The 16,812-nt window shown below is 35.5% G+C and overlaps 1 protein-coding gene across 1 annotated transcript in view; it reads right to left on the bottom strand.

Annotated features, from left to right (window-relative positions):
• ABCA13 (ATP binding cassette subfamily A member 13) overlaps positions 1-16,812 on the bottom strand; it is a 159,638-nt gene that overhangs the window by 111,594 nt on the left and 31,232 nt on the right. The window contains exons 14-19 of the mRNA XM_040054983.1: positions 14,349-14,526; positions 11,913-12,052; positions 7,298-7,411; positions 6,580-6,674; positions 3,627-3,639; positions 635-794 (exon numbers count right to left, since the gene is read on the bottom strand). Coding sequence (XP_039910917.1) covers positions 635-794; positions 3,627-3,639; positions 6,580-6,674; positions 7,298-7,411; positions 11,913-12,052; positions 14,349-14,526 — 700 coding nt within the window. The remainder of the gene's footprint in view (positions 1-634; positions 795-3,626; positions 3,640-6,579; positions 6,675-7,297; positions 7,412-11,912; positions 12,053-14,348; positions 14,527-16,812) is intronic.

Genomic DNA, 16,812 nt, shown 5'->3' on the forward strand with positions numbered 1-16,812 from the left:
TTTTGGAAACACTACATGCAATGTACATCCATCTTCTGCAAGACAGGTATGTATGTTAAGGAAAAATATTCTTGCCTTTTAAAATCTTTTGCAAAATTGATTCTCAGCAATAACCATATAATGCAGGAAAAGGAGAAAAAGTGTAATCCCAGAGAAGAAAGGGAATTCCTTAAGAGTTATATATTCTGAATAAACAAGCTAATTTCTCTGAGGTGTTGTTTTAAGAGTAAATCTCAACAAAACCCCTTACTTTCCTCCTTTTTGAAATGTCAAAAATATAAAAGATAAATCTTGAAAGTATGTAAACTAGATGATCTTGTCACCTTGTTAAGTTTCCTCAGTATTTCACTTTTTAAATTTTTTTTATTCTTTAAATATTTAAGAACATTCTTTTAAATATTTTGACAGAAATAAAAGACTCCAAGGATTCATTTGGCCATTCCACAGTTAAAACAATATAACTACTCTTTCCAGCTAACATTCGAGCATTCAAATGTGCTTTATTTTGACTGTATTATATGTGATTTAATGCACGCTTTGAAACTGTGTAACCTTAACCTACCTTATTAATAAACACAGACAACAACTACAAAGTCTGGTTTTCTGTAAAATACATTTTACGTAATGTACTTACTAGCCAGAAGATTATTTTCCTGCATGAGTTCATGAGCCTTCTCCTCCAGTTTCTCTATAGAGTCAAAAGGTTGGAAACGGTCCAGTAACACACAGGAAGAGATATTTACAACAAGCTGTGTCAACAGGTCAATCTGTTTACTTGCTGAGCTGTTAAGCATCTTGTTCGTCATGGTTTCTAAGATGAGGAAACAAATTGGACTTGCTCAGTTTCAATGGTCAGAACAGAAAGGTGTGCTGTCCCTTGCACATCCTATAAGAGCAAATCCTCTTTGTATGAAAAAAAAAAAAAAGTTTAAAAAACATAGAAATTTTAGCGTGAACTTGTGGAAGTGCACTTCACGTTTCAGTGGCGTATTTTACAAGCCCTCAGCTACCTTTTCCTTCAATTTCAGAGGAATAAAAATGTAACAAATTCTAGAAAAGTTCTAGAAAAAGCCCACACCCTTGAGGCTGTAGGACTTCTAACCTTTTCTTATGTTTCCATAACTATTTCCACAAATACAAGGGAATCACTGTACTTCAGGCATCATAATAGATATTAATCTCTCATTTAGCAACATATAATCCAGTTCTTTTCTTCTTGATATTGTGATTATTTCCAGAACCATATTATATAGAGCACAAACTTTTTTTTTTTTTTTTTTTTGAGTCCTACTTTTAAAAGTACCTGAAAAAAGCCTAATAATCTCTTCATTTTTACTTTATCTATGGATGAACGTATACCTCAATCACAACCTGATTTCTAAAAAAACTCAACCTCTGGAGGAATTCAGATCTTCATCCATTGGTAGAGAATGTAGGGATAATGATACATCTGAGAGAATAATCAGAAGGATAGCATGACCTAGAAAAAAATCTTAACCCATCTAGACTTAATTTAAAAATCTGAATTTTTCAGGTAATAAACAATGCTATAAAGCATCCAACACAATTTTCCATCTTAAATTTTTCAACACTCACTTGAAGATATAGGCTTTAAAAAGGACAGGTGATGACCTCCTATGATAACAGTGGTCATAGACAAATCTTGGATCATAGACATTACTCAGCATCAGCACAGGAAATATCACAATAGGAAGGCAGATAAGGGGAAAATGTATGGAGTCTGATGAAGAGGCATGATTAACAGTGAGAAAGAGTAAAGTGCACAAGAAGAAAAAGCAGAAGAACTAACAGCCTAGAATTAAAAAGATAGGCAAACAGTGACAGGGTGAATCCATAGGTTGAGAGAAACCATAACCAAATAGAGATAATAAATGTCTTATTTATGGCTATCCTTGAGGAGGGCAGTAAAGGAAACACCCATGCTACCCCTGTTTTTACAGCATTAGAGACAAGAAAATATTCCTAACATTAAGCCCAAATGGCAGGGTTTTCATATATATATTTATATATATGTATGTATGTAATTATATGTAGCCCTATATACATTATTCTGTATGAAGACAGGCTGAGAGGGTTGGGGTGGTTCAGCCTGGAGAAGAGAAGGTTCCAGACAGACCTTAGAGCACCTTCCAGAGCTTATTGTGGCCTGAAGAAGGCCTACAAAAAAGCAAGGGACAGATGTTTTACAAGGGCATATAGGACAAGAGGGAATGGCTTTAAACTGTAAGAGAGTAGGTTTAGATTGAAACAGGTTGCCCAGAGAAGCTGTTAATGCCCCAAGCCTGGAAGTGTTCAAGGCCAGGCTGGATGGGGCTCTGAGCAACCTGGTCCGGTGACAGGTGGTCCCGTGGCAGAGGGTCAGAACTACATCATCCTTAATGTCCCCTCCTAATGATAGCACTCTATCATTGAGTGATATATATTCATCACAAGACCTTAATTTGAAATCAATAATTAACTAAGAAAAGCTTTTATCATGAGTTAAATTGTCACATATTTTAGCATAATAACATCTATATTGCTGTTGGCTTGGAGTATAGTATATTTCTAGAAAAAAACATTGTCTTACTGTGCATGAACTTCTGTACTCCATCACAGATATAACACATATACAAAAAAAAATGCAATCTACATGAACATTTTAAAATCAAGATCTATAGTGTTGATGACCTCATTTTTTCTCATTTATAAATGTAGCAATTATGAATGAAAGACTTGGTGAATTTGTGTTCACTATTATCTTCATATTTTGTTAAAAATCAAGTCAGCCCTCATCTTCCACTCAGCTTGTTTATCCTATCATTAAGTAACTGGGAGGAAATACAAATGTTTTATGTAAAACCATTGGGTAGAAGTGCTATTTAAATAAAAATAAAAAGTTGTTCAAGAATAAATTGGAATAAATCAGGAATAAATAAAATTAGGTCAGAAATAGAAGAAAGTTTCTAGTTATCAAAATATTTGGGTGGTGGCACAGCTTTCAGTGATGGCATTTCAGCTACTTGTTTCCTTTCTACACAAAACTATTCCATTACAATGAGGGCAGCTGAGGGGTAGCACAAAGGAAAGCTGCTTGTTTTGATCTTGTTTTTTATCACCCTGGCTGTTAAACACAGTGCCATATGTAGCCCTCTGTAAGGGAGAGTACTTCATAGTGAAAAAAGAAAATTCATGTCTGGGAGAAATCACAGAAGAAGATAAGAGAGAGACTCAACAAGCAAGAATTTAAAAGAGGAGCTTGCAGCACAAATGTCTCCCAGTGCTCCCTGAAGGTTTTTAAGGACTGTGCCCAGCAAGGAGCTCGCAAGTTCCAGTGGGATGGTGTTTATACAAGATCAGTAGGAAATTATTGCAAGTTGCTGGGCTGCAAAGCAAGAATGGAGGAAAACAATTGCCTTGCCCACAAACAGCCAGCTTAGAAAGTAAAGGGATTAAAAAGAAAACCACAAGCTTTTCAGCCCTCAGCCTAAATATCTACCTTGCTCCACCTGAGTAACTCTGACAGATTTTGACACCTCAAAATCTTGGTAAACAGTTTTAGAAATTGTTACCCTTGCAAAGTCTTACAGCATGATGAGACATTGGAAGAGTCTACATCTATCCACTCTATCCAGGACACTTTACAGCAGGATTAGCACAAGAAACACCATCACTAAGTCTGTTAACATTTTTTTTTTATATCACTGTAGAGAAATAAAAAAAAGATACAAACACAAGCACCTTGTATTTGAGGATAATTAAAAGTCTTCTGTATGAGAGTGTAGATGTGATAAAAGAAGGAAATATTTGCTTTAGTTAGAAGACATAATCATAGAGATCAGGAGATTTTTAAAAGCTGGAGCTTTTGATAAAAATGAAGCTTGTGAGTAGTAAAACCAGTAACATGGATATATTCAAGGCTTTAATTGGATGCAAGCAAGGTAATTATAGGACTAAACAGCTGATGCAATATTAGATTAATGAAATCTAAAAAAAAAACCCATAAGAACAAAGGTTTACAGTTAAGTTGCACGTGATTATGGTGTAATAAAATGAACAAAAAGTACACAAGCTAAGATAAAAATAAGAATGCATATCATTTTTCAAGAAGTAAAATAACCAAGTGAATCTATACAAAGAAGTATAACAAATGAAGAGGAGTTTTCTGGCACTCCTGGAGAAATCAGTTTTACCAAGAAATAAATGCTCTTGTGATCTATAGCTCCTATTGATTTTCAGGTTTTATACAATGTTAATTTTATCAATTGTATTCCCTTAAAATGGGGAAATTCTAGTTTCACAAGCCACTCTACTTAAATCATATTTTGTCTTGACCATCCAAATATTAACCATTTATTACATATTATCAAATGTCCTTTACTTCTGTTAAAATGCTATAGCTTGAGAAATACAGTTACAGATTTCTTTGATGCTGTCTGCATCAGTGAAGATAGATCTGATAATTCCAAAGATCATGATATCTATTCAATGGAATATTGTTTTTTTTCCATAATTATGTAGTTCTCAGTGTTAGGTCCACACACGCAAAATCCAGCTATTACTCAACTAATAGATTGATATAGCTATGTTTCCATCACACCCTGAAGTATAAGAGACTTGTTCTTTCCTCCATCCAATCTTTCCAAGATTGTGATTCCGTGGGCTCGGTTTTTAGCGGTATTGCAATCCATCTTCACCTTGAGGGGTGAGCTGTGCCCAACCCAGACTAGCCAGCAGTTCACTTGTTAAGAAAATCATCTGAAGAGAAAGCAGATTCAAATTTGAGTCCCTTGCCCAAGGAGGACACAGAGACCAGATGCTTTTCAGTTTGACTTCCAGACACTATTTGCCATTTTTCGTACTGGAAGTGTGCACAGGCAGTCCTAGTCTTCAAAGAAAGCCTTCAAACCAAGGCCAATTTCAACTAAATCTTAAAACCAGTTGCTAAAGAAAAGCCACATCAGCGCACACCAACACTGACTGCACCAGCTCAGGGCAGTAGTGCAAGTTAAGACTGAGAACACATTTCATTTACAAGCTCTCAGGAGCCTCCATGGATTTTGTCCATCTCCTGTCTAGAGGCAGATACTGAAAACCAATAAAAGCTGTATTTCAGGTACATCTGTTTATTTTATCTGTAGTCTTAATTCTTTGACTGTAAAGCAGACTTAATGACCTACATTTCTGTACAGTCAACTTTTTCAAAACAGTGACGGTCACAAAGTCCCTCTGTGGGGATACCTGAGAGCTCATCACTATCCTCCTCCAGAAAGTGACTGGAACATATTTCTATTTGGCTCATAATTATCCGAACAGTCACTGACCTGAAACCACACAGATCTGTCCTTTCTACCACAATCCTCCTCTAGGAAGTACCCTGCTCCCTTTGTCCATGATGTCACACTGTTACTGCAGTTTATCCCACTTTTCTCTCTTTCTGATTCTCAAAATCATGAACTTTCCTTAGATGATATTGGAATCTGCTTCAGTACCTTCAGTACAGAGTTTTTCTTCTGGTACATGCTGGCAAGCATTTTAATAATCTTAATGATCTTAAGGCTACCTTACTGACAGCTGGACATACAGATTTTTTTTTCAATTATTAAATTCTTATAAAATCTTCCAGTAACTTAAATTTACAGCAAAATCCTTTCTCTTCTCCTACTTAAATCCTTGTATATCCCAAATTAGTCCAAATAATAATTCCCCTTCTCCTCCATTAAGAACCATTCTCCTTGGGCTATCTTTCTAACCCTCGAGGCTCTCTGTTTGACTGCCAGGGCTCACTACCAATGCAGAAAGCGGGCAGCCAGGGATGGGTGTGCCCAGGGGGAGGCTGCCAGGCAGACCAATAAATGAGGGCCACTCCTTTCCCACCACAGCTGCACAGAGCTGGGCCTGCTCCAGGCTGCAGCTCTCTGGTTGTGGACCTGAACCCACACTGCTTCCCACAGATGGTGGGAAGCCTTCAGCATCATCCCCATGCCCCCCCTGGGCTATCCCAGGGCTGGGACTGATCCAGGTTCCTTCCTATTGACTACTTCCAGTGGAGCTCCAGTGCAGCTCTCTGGTTATAACCCTCTCTCAGGCTTTTCTGAGGCTCAAGGACACCACACAAAACTGATTCTGAATAAACGGACAAAAAAAATACAGCGAGTTTTTTATCAAACACACTGTATCTAATCTTATTTTCTATTTATTTCCTTCAAAATTTACTACAAAAATATACCTCTACCTAATGGAACTGTGGCTAGTAGGTTTATATCTCCCTTCACTCCTTTTAAGTATGGATGATATGTTTGAGACTCTCCCATGACACTTTTCCACTTCTGACTTGTTACCAATATTGTTTCAGTATTTGAAATTCAAATTATCCAGTCGCTGAAAAGAAAAAAGACAATTATGTTTGAGACTAACTCAAGAGGTTAAAGTCTCTTATTACTTTTTTTTACTACTCTATAGTTAATTATGTACTATAGTTACTATTATCACTGAGGCAGGTAATATATTCAATTTCAACTAAATGTTGTTCTAAGCTGAAATCTAACAAGGCTAAACATTACATATACTTTCAAATACCTACCATATGCTTGCATTTTTTTAAGGAGTTTTTCCATGTTTATATCCAAATTACTTTCTATGAAGTGCTTTACAAAATTGTTTTGCAGTGCTTCCTGAAATGAAAAGTGATAGATGTTATCTCAAGTTTATCTTCTCTAAGAAAATACAAAATATACATATGTATTAATGTTCGATTACATTACCAAAATTTCATGCATGACACTGCAGAAGTCATTTAGGTTCTCCATGTCTTCGGTCTTTCCCTCTTAACAGGTTAACACCACACATTTGAAATTAATGGCAGGGTGTGGTGAAGAGATTTAGGAGAGGTGACAGGGGAAGGCACAAATATGCAGAACAGAAAAACCCCAGTAACAAAAATACCTTTCCCTTTTATAGTCAATATTTCCCTCATCAGTTTTTTTCATCAGTTTCACGTTTTGCTGGCAAACATAAGCAATGAACAATCATGTACCAACACCATTTTATTTCCCCTGTTGTTCAGTGATACTGGAGCAATACTGGCGATAGTGAGGCAACAATACTTTTAAGTATTATCATGGCAGAAGTTTCTCAGCATCAGTCTGTAGGTTCATAACCTAAAGCTCATCTGCCTCTTTTTCAGCTCTTTTAAATCTGAAGTCAGATATATGGGTGGTTTTGCATGTATAGAAATACTGTCTAGATCAAACCGCAAAAAGCTGGAAAATAGAAAGGTCTCCCACAGTTCACCAACCTGCAGTCGTGAGACTGTGAGAACATTTCCACTGGTTTTGAAAACCTCAGACATCCTAAGCCATGTCTCAGAATAAGTCTTCAGGTTTTCCACAAAACCAAAAGTAAAATTAGCCTGGGAAAAAAAAACCAAACATGGAAAGAAATGAAGTGAAACGTGTGCACGGTAAATCTTAAGAAACAAAAAACAAAACTTGGCATGGCTTTAGATTTTCTGCAACTCCTTTCTATTCCATTTTGATGGCAGTAAGAATATCCATGTTTTCTTTTTTTCTTTTTAATCTAAGAAATTAAAAGTAGTTTTTTTTCGATACCAAGCAAATCAAAGTTTTCCTGTGCTCTGTATGTTTCCCACCTGACGTATCATAAAGACTTCTTTATTTTACAGTATCTCTTTCACAGAGAATATCATGGGGGTGCTTGAGAAAGACAGAAAAAAAGAAATACAGTTATGACATATTCAAAAGAAAGCCTCTCAGCTGTGGGTCTTTTATTCAAACTAGTTTGACTGAGTACATAATAAAACTAAAATTTGGAAGCACAGTTTGGACAATAAATATAACTGATCAATCAATCTGTTTCAAAATACTCTCACAGTGAAAGTCTTAAGTAAAGCAAAATATTTTCTGTCCCAGTCAAACAGAGGTTACAATTTCTCTCTTAGCAAAAACAACCAGCAATTTTTTACCAGCCTGTTTTAAACAGATCACAAGTATACTCAAGACTAGAAAATATTGCAGTATCTTTTTGTTTAAATTGGTGTTATCAGTCACAGAAGTGTATTTAAGAACAATCCAGCATAGCTGTTATGATAAAAATTGTGACATTTTGCAGAAAAGAGTGTCTGCAGTGAGTTGTAAACTCCAATTTGGGACCACACTTTTTGCAATAATTCGTGTTGAAAGTATACAATTTCTGTCATATTATTTTAAGTGCCTTTTTCAAAATCCCACTCTTAGCACACCATGAGAAAACAATTTCTGGCGGCTCTTTCTTCCTCTTTGTAGCACAGAATGCCCTAAAGAGACCTTGCAAGTAATTTTGTTTCCCTGAAAAACATAATGTATTTAACTTCTATCAGAATCCCTATTCCACTTTAAAGAGTGTTCATTCATTAGGATTAAAGAGAAAGTGATCCCAAATGTTAAACTAAATCTTCTGTCAGGTAGACTAAGGTCTTCTGATAAGAAGTAACAGAGAAACCTCACGGATTGAAACCCCCAGACCAGGCACGATGGTGACAAGATGAAGGAGACCAGGAAGTCTGCACGGGCGGCAAACAGGCACTCTGGGAGATTGCCTTCTCCCCAGGACAGAGCAACCACAGGTCACACCAGAGAACAAGGAGATCAAACTTACAGACACCTCTAGAAATTATTATACCAAGCAGCTTCTAAGATCTGCTCTCAGTAGAGCTTAGTGCTTGTTAACTTGATTCTGAACAGCACAAAGGAATAATTTTTGCACTGAAATTGTTTTCAAAGCGCTACAGTAACTGTAACATGTCTGTATTCACCTCCTTATACAAAAAAAAAAAAAAAAAAAAAAAAAAAATTACTGCAGCAGCATGAATTTTTGGAAAATATGAACTTTCTATAATGTAGGCACTTATTTGAATGAAATTAAAAGCAGCAAAGCCGTAAGTTGTGTAAGAAGGTATAGTGTCTAAGGCAGCATAAAGGAAACTGAAGAAATACCTACTGCCTATCAAAAGAGATTTGAGGAAGACCATATATACACACACACAAATTAGTTCAAAAGTGGTTTTGCTTTTGCATTCGTGACTATAGGCATTTTGGAAGTTCCTGTGTCAGAAGCCTTCCCCATGCAGAACACTTTGGAGAATCTGTCTCTAATCAAAGCAGCAGTAAAAAAGTCATACAACTTAACAAAATGAACAATAAGTAGCTTCCAGGAAAATACTATGTTCAGCCAAGAATTTCAAAAGTACTCGAGGATTAAATAGCTGAACTACTCACTGTAGAGTAACCTCCTGACTAAAATTCGTTTGTTATGAGGGAAGTGAAAAATAACAAATGCAAATCTATTTATAAAGATGCTAGGGGAACCAGAGAACTTCAGACTAATAATTCTGAAATCTAAGTAAGTTTTAAATTTTTATACTAAGAATAAATTACAATAAAGAGTAGTAGTAAATAGAGAATAGAAATAATTTCAGCTGAGAGATAAAAACATAGAATATTAAAATAGAAGGTGCCACAGTCTGAAGTGGAAGAGCAAGCAAGAGAGGAAGAAGTAGTTGATGCAGAACTCACCACAAGCACAAAAAATACTAGGAATTCATATAACCCAAAAAGAAAGTGGACAAATTATAGCAGCAAAGTCCTGGCAAATCTGACCCCAAAGTTTTTGGAAATAGCAGAAAATTCTTCAAGTGATTGCTGAGTATAAGATCAACTCTGAAAACCTTCTGAAATAAGAAAGACTTCCATAAGATCAGTTCATCAGTGGCAAAAAATCTTAGTTTTGAAAATAAAGATCAAAGACATTGCATGTGGCCTTTGGACTCCTGGATTCCAGTTGTCACTGAACTGTTTTACCCTCAGTCATCACCACAGCCTGTTTCTGTGACTGTCACCACCATCACTCCACACAGTAGAACTTTTGCCTTTTCTGAAACTCAAAACCAGCAGCCTCACCACTTATCAAAGAATGGTCAAGTACTATATTTAATAGTTCATGTGGAAAACTTAGAGAATATGTCGGAGTATACAAACATCAGCATTCTTCAAAGCTGCAATCTGCTACTTTTTTCCTCTAGCAAATAGATGACGTGGCCATGCAGTCTAAAGGAAACTAGAACTGTTCTAATTTCAGTAAGAAATCAGGCTACAGTAAGGGCTACAGGGTTGGGGTTTAGCAGCAATATTTGGGACACTGGGGACAATATTTTACATTTAAACTTTGTGTTTAAGCAATAGCTGAGAGATTCCTGTAATAAGAATAAGAAAAATTCCCACTACTTTAATATTTACACATAAACAGATACCCATTCATAATTCCTTGTTAGATTTACAAGTCCGGGAAAAAGGGCAAGAGTGTATTTACAGAGACTTCTGAATAAGCTGATGGAACTTTTGTGAGCCTGAGAGTATACAAGCAGAATAAGAGTTTCTACCAGAATCTTTGTATTGTTCCAGAACACTAAACCCCACCCCCAAAAACAACTAATCAACCAACAAACGCAAAAAACCAACCCACAAGCCAACTTCTTTCTGAACTGTATTACTCAGTCCAGATTTCACTAAAAGGTCTGTGGGTGAATACACTGTATGTAAAGCTATTCATCTTTCCTACAGATGTTTTTAAGAATGGAGGTTTGGCATATTAATTGGCAAAATAATGTGGAAATGTTTTAGAGTGTTATATTCTAAATGTCATTGTAACATAGAATATAAGTTCAAAAAGATATTTATCATTTCTTACAACTCATTCTTTATAGAATTTCTATCTAGAAACATCAAGAACAGCTTTTTCTACTAAAAAATTTAAATTAATTATGCTGTCCTCCAGAGCGATAACTGATGTTCCCCAAATTAAGTTATTTAACTGCAAAATATTAAATCACTCAATTCTTTTTTCCAGTTCAGAACAGAAACTATAAAGCTACATAGTATCTTCTGTCTACAGTGGGGTTTTTTGCTTTGCTTTTTACTTTTTTTTAGAACCCAAATCAGAATACCACAAAGTTTTCAATTAACAGATAACATAGTTACCATCACATTTTAAGTTATTATGATCTTTTTGTGTACCACTTACAAGCAGCAATTATTTTTTTCCAAATTTCCATTCTTGCAACAACTAATATTGCAGAGTAAAAGTCATATATTTAGAAGATCAATGCAAAATTTGCAAATAAATCTAAAACAAGTCATAAACCCTTCTCTTAAAGAAGTACCTCTAAGTTAGGCATGTCGTTGTCAATAGCCACACTCAAGACAGAACCCCAACCATAGCAGAACTGCAGAGATAGTAAAACTCTTGAATACCATCATCAGCATCCACACATAGAGCACCTCAGTTACAACTGGTCGCTCAACTACTGGTGTTACAAACAACCAGTAAGGATCAACAAGGATCAACTATATATATATATATATATATATATATATATATATTTATTTTTTTTTTTTTTTAAATTCAGCTCAGTGACTCCCTTAGAAATGGCTTTTCTTCCCTGGGGGCATCCCTTCCCACAGGTCTCTATGCTGCCCCATTACAGTTCCCATGATAAGAAAATGTTCAAGGCAAAATCTTCCCTAGAATAAGTGCACCCTACACCTCAATTCAGCATGATTCACATGACACTTCTGCTAATGTTTTTTTTCAATCTTTCTACACATGGTTTAAAGGACTCTGAGCAAAATTCTGCTTTTCACATTGAGTTTGAACCACTGTAACAAGTAGGATAAAAGTTAAGAGAAGCACTATGTTTAAAGGAGGAAACAGGTGAGATCTCAGGGGGCAGGTTGGATCTATTTTTCTGAAAGGCAATTATCCAATTGCTTCTGCCTACCCTGCAAGAAGTGGACCTTTAAAAAGAATTACAAAGACAAAATCAATACACAGAAATAGCAGCATTTTTTGATAGTCACCTTCTCCATCACCAGGTCAATCATGTTGATGTTTGAATTGTACAGTATCTTCCCATGTAATAAAGGTTTCAGGAAAGTCCATAGCAAAGCCCCATTAGGAGCCTGCAAAATCTCCTGGTAAAGCTTCAAGCAAAAAGGAGCTGCAAAAAGAAAGACAGATTTACATTTAAGACACACAACACAGGTGAGATTATTTTATTTTTTTATTCAAATAAAAGCTTGAGTCTTAAGAGTCTGCCACAGCACCATGCCAAAGACTGTTACCAGTGTTTTGGTAACACCACCATCTAACTGCCACTAAGTCATCAATACAGACCCCTATAGAAATTGTTTAAACACAATCTATGATAGAGTTGAGGACGCAGAACTCTAAACACTGAATAGGTAAAAAAAAAAAAAATCTAAAGAGTTCCTCACATTTCTGAAAAGCAGCCTGTGAACCTCAGCTATCCTAAGGGTTACATTAGTGCATTTTAGAGCAGACAGACATACGTAAAACCTCTGCCCACAAAAGTGAATTCAGAGGGAAGAGTCGCTTAAGAAGAAAAAAAACCAAAAATCCTTCCACAACCTCCATTGTTCTGTAGCTTTGGATTCCTGTATAAAAAAAGAAGTAGGAATATACAAAATCCTTCACAAATACAGAACTTTTCTTTTTGCATAATCTTAAAAGAACCAACCAAAAAGACAGGCAAAAATTTGCTGTAACACTTAACTTGATTTTAAAAATCTAATCTATTGTCTTTTCCATTCCTTAATTAAAAAAAAAAAAAATATTCGCACATCACATGGGGCTCCTAATGTGTTAGAGTGTATGACCTTCAGAACTAGAATCTAAGGAACAGTTTTCAAGATATCCCACTGTATTTGTACTCATGTAAAGGCAATGAGTTCCTTCAAGAAATATTTAGATTTTTATGCCCAACTCATGTTTTTAGGTGGTTTTATTATTTATTACAAGTGCTTTCAAAATATGCCATTTCTAGTGCTCTGAAGGAATACTAAATAATGTCATTAAATCCTCAAGGAAGACAAATCTTTCTACATAATGGAAAATTAGGCCAAAATCATTTAAACTCCCAACAAAAGTTAAAGAAAGGAGTGTCAGAAATGTTTCATTAAGAAAGACCAGTTCTTTGCCCAAATTTTTGGCTTCTTGAATGAAACAATCATTACTAAATACAATCCTTGCTAAACAATAGCAAAGAATTAAGAGGCTACAAGTTGGCCAGTCAGAAATGTCAGTAAACTAAGGATACAGAAGACTTGCTAATCTGGGTTTGCTGTGATCTTCAGAAATTCATTAGAAAGTGTTTGGTATACACAAAATACATACAAGTTAATCACTGTGAAGCAGTATGAATCGAGTTTCTGTGGCTTCAATTTTTTTTTTTTTTTTTTTTTTTTTTTAATTTTCATTTTCCATTGCCCCATATACAAATTTCTAAAATATGGGCAAGAGTATTAAGTCACTCATGGAAACATTGGAACTAGCTGATGCCTTAAATATTTCAGAGTTCCATAGTAAGAAGTTCTCCCAGCACAGCAGGGTTGTGACCAAAAAAAAAAAAAAAAAAAAAAAAAAAAAAATTCAAGAAACAGCACTTCTGGCCTAAACAGCTTTTAAAGAGACTAAGTTCCAAACAGTCTGTCTAATCCGCCATCCAGCTGACTTCATTCTTCCAAGAGAAAAGAAAAGCAGATCTGCCTGCTTACCACTACATCCCACAGATATAAGTGAGAAGGCCAAAGCAGAGCTCTGGCTCCCTCCCAAGGGTCCCAGCCCAGCCAGGAAAAATTTCTGCCTGTAGAAACCAACAGATGACAGAGGCTTCCCTAGTGACACTCTATCATTGTACTCTTCTCTTGCACAGGGCCATCTGAGGCACTAATAAGGTTATTAACAATATTAAAATTAATCAGGGTTAAGTCAAATGTGCATTAAGGAAAGGGAGCAAAGGTGAAACTATATGAGAGCTATGGGATTTTTCTGAGCACTTGACAAAGAGAATTGGAATACCAACCATTTAAAAATTCATTCTATCTGGAAGGTTTGCATATTTTATTGCTCAAGAATTCCACAGCTTTGTGTTCACCAAAGAAAAGCAAGCAGCAATAAATTCTCAATCTTGTATCTCAAAGATACATTTTTAACACCAAGTGCTTTAAAAATGTTAATAAAAATGTTTCAAAGACAGGAATACTCTTATTTATTATTTTCAAAGATAGGGTAAAAAAAAAAAACAAACAGAACCTCTTCTTTCTCACCCACAATTATCTCATAGCTGCTTAACTTTAATTGATCAACACTTCGTGCTCAAAATGACAATGTCAACTGAGATGTCAGTGAGTATGTAAACGTTTCCATCAAAGTGGGGAAAAACTTCTCTTAACTCTGAATTCATACTGCAACATGTCATAGATATTCTTTCTTACTTGAGTCTTCAGGAATGCCATATTTTGCCATATTGTCCTCCAAAAGTCCCATGATTCTGGGCATGTCTATGAACAGGTTTGCATTGCTGAAAAATGAAGATTCTTCTTTACACACTGCCTTGATTGCAGACTCCAGGGATCCAACAGCTGAACTTCTGAACTGCCCACCTTGCAAAAACTAGAACAAATGAACAAAAATACAGATGAATCGAAGTTGCTTTAAGTAGCTTCAAGGAGAAACCCTGCTGTTCTGTCAATATTGACGTCTAGGGAGATTGACAAAATTAGGCTTTTGAAACAGCCTATTAGGATGAAGGCCTGCTGCGCTCATTTCTGTTCTTCCGATCACTACTATTATGAGAAAGGTAATGTAGTTTTAATTGTCAGGATGCTCAATAAAAGACAGTAGCATAATGTACTTCACTGAAACATGAAAAATACTGTGTAGAAGTTAGGCAGAAAAGGAATGAAACTATCAAGACAACTGGACTACAAATATGCTGATTCCAATGCCAGTTTTCACAAAACGTTCTCTTCTGGTAGGTTATTCCTGTGCCACAAAGGCGGCAGAAACAACCAAAGCCATTTTGCTTTGAACATTTACAGTGAAGACAGTTGCTAATTAAAATAATAATAAAATAAAAAAAAAAAAAAAATCAGGTGCACATGCCCTAAAAGCCTATTTTGCAAGTACATCTTTGAACTTCTTAGATGTGCTTACAGTTTTTGCACATATTGAGTCATACCAGCATTTATTATTGCTGTTTGTTCATGAACAGCATACTTCTAATGAGGAGAGAGAGCAATCTGACTTGCTTTTATGGCTTAAGCACCATCATTCGTCACATTCAAAAAGAAAGAACAACGATAGTCTCATCCTCTGTGCAGCTCCACTTTTCAAATAATGGGCTCGATTGTGAGTGATATCTCATGGAAGGATGTACAGGTGCACAGATCTAAGAGGACACAACTGCAAGGCATCGCACTGCTGTGGTACAACTGAAGAGTGCCCTGGCTCTCCTGATACTCATTACTGTTGCAGATGCTTGTCAAGAAAGGCATAAGTAGACTATCAGACATCATTTGAATAATCCACAACTGCCAAGTAGGAAAAAACTCTGCGATACATCAAACACACACATTCGGCACTGAAAAAAATTATCATTTTTTAGTTGGAATTTTTTTAAACAGAAGAATCAATTTTCAAAGTAATACAGCACTTTACATAAAGACATAATCACAGACAGTTTGGAAATTGTGCTGTAAGAAACAGTTTATCCTGATCAATGCAGTTATTGAAGTGCCAGGTGCTTCTTTAGTAATCCTGAAGGAATATTAGTAAGTGTCATTTAAAACTCAGTGTTAGCTGCTCCCAAAAACTTACTTTTAGCATACAGTTTTAGCATAGAGCAAAGTAAACAAATAATACCCATATTTCATAATACAATCATCCACAGCCCTTGAATGAATCTGCTGGCATGGACTTCACTGGAGAAATCAACTTTATTTATGCACAATGCTATATAAAATTGGTTATGAATCTTTATTAGTGACTATTTGCACCAGAAGGATAAATGAGGCTTTTTTTTCAGTCAAAGAGCACAAATGTGCTAATTAATTCCAGTTCCAATCAAAATAACTTGAAATTCAAATAATGAATATTTATGTGGTAAGCTGCCACTAACAGGCTGAATCTACTTATTGTCTTTCAACTAAATATCCACTGACTCAAAAAGATATGCTTCTTAAAATTTGGCTTTGATAAATATGAGAAATATATAGCATGGATCTCACAAAAAAAATTATCCTTGATCTATTTGGTCTAATTTAAACTGTATAAACTAGGGCTGTAATCAAGACTGATGAATCCAAACAACCAGCCTCTTACAAACTAATCAGTCAAGCAAGTCAATGTAACAAATTCATGGAAGAGGAAGGCTGGTATGGAAGATTAAAAGGTTATCTGGAACTGGATTTTCAAGCGGAAGCAGAAACCTCATAGCATAGGAGCTTCTGTATGCCTAAAAAATGTTATGAATAAAAACAAATTCACATGGAATCGAAATAACAGCTACTCAGAAAAAGAAACTTAAAAGTCATACTGGGCTACAGCTTGCACATAAATCAGAAATACATTCTGGATCCTTACAGTAGAGAGAAAGAAAGAGAAAAATAATGCAATTTTCCTGGAAAACTACAAGGAGCTTGAAGATAATTCAAAATTTGATGAAACCAAAGGGCTAAAGGAAGCAAATTCAGAGAAACAGATATTCCTGGTTCTTGGGAAAAAAAAAAAAAAAAAAAAAAAAAAAAAAAAAAAAAAAAAAAAAAAAAAAAAAAAAAAAAAAAAAACCAAAACACACAACACCAACAACCATAAACAGAACAAAGACTTTTTTGTCCTGAAATTGACAGAATCAGGGGGATAATAGCAAAATTGCTGATTTGATTAAACAGTTTTTCA

This window comes from Hirundo rustica, chromosome 1 (assembly GCF_015227805.2).
Source record: "Hirundo rustica isolate bHirRus1 chromosome 1, bHirRus1.pri.v3, whole genome shotgun sequence".
NCBI lineage: Eukaryota > Metazoa > Chordata > Aves > Passeriformes > Hirundinidae > Hirundo > Hirundo rustica.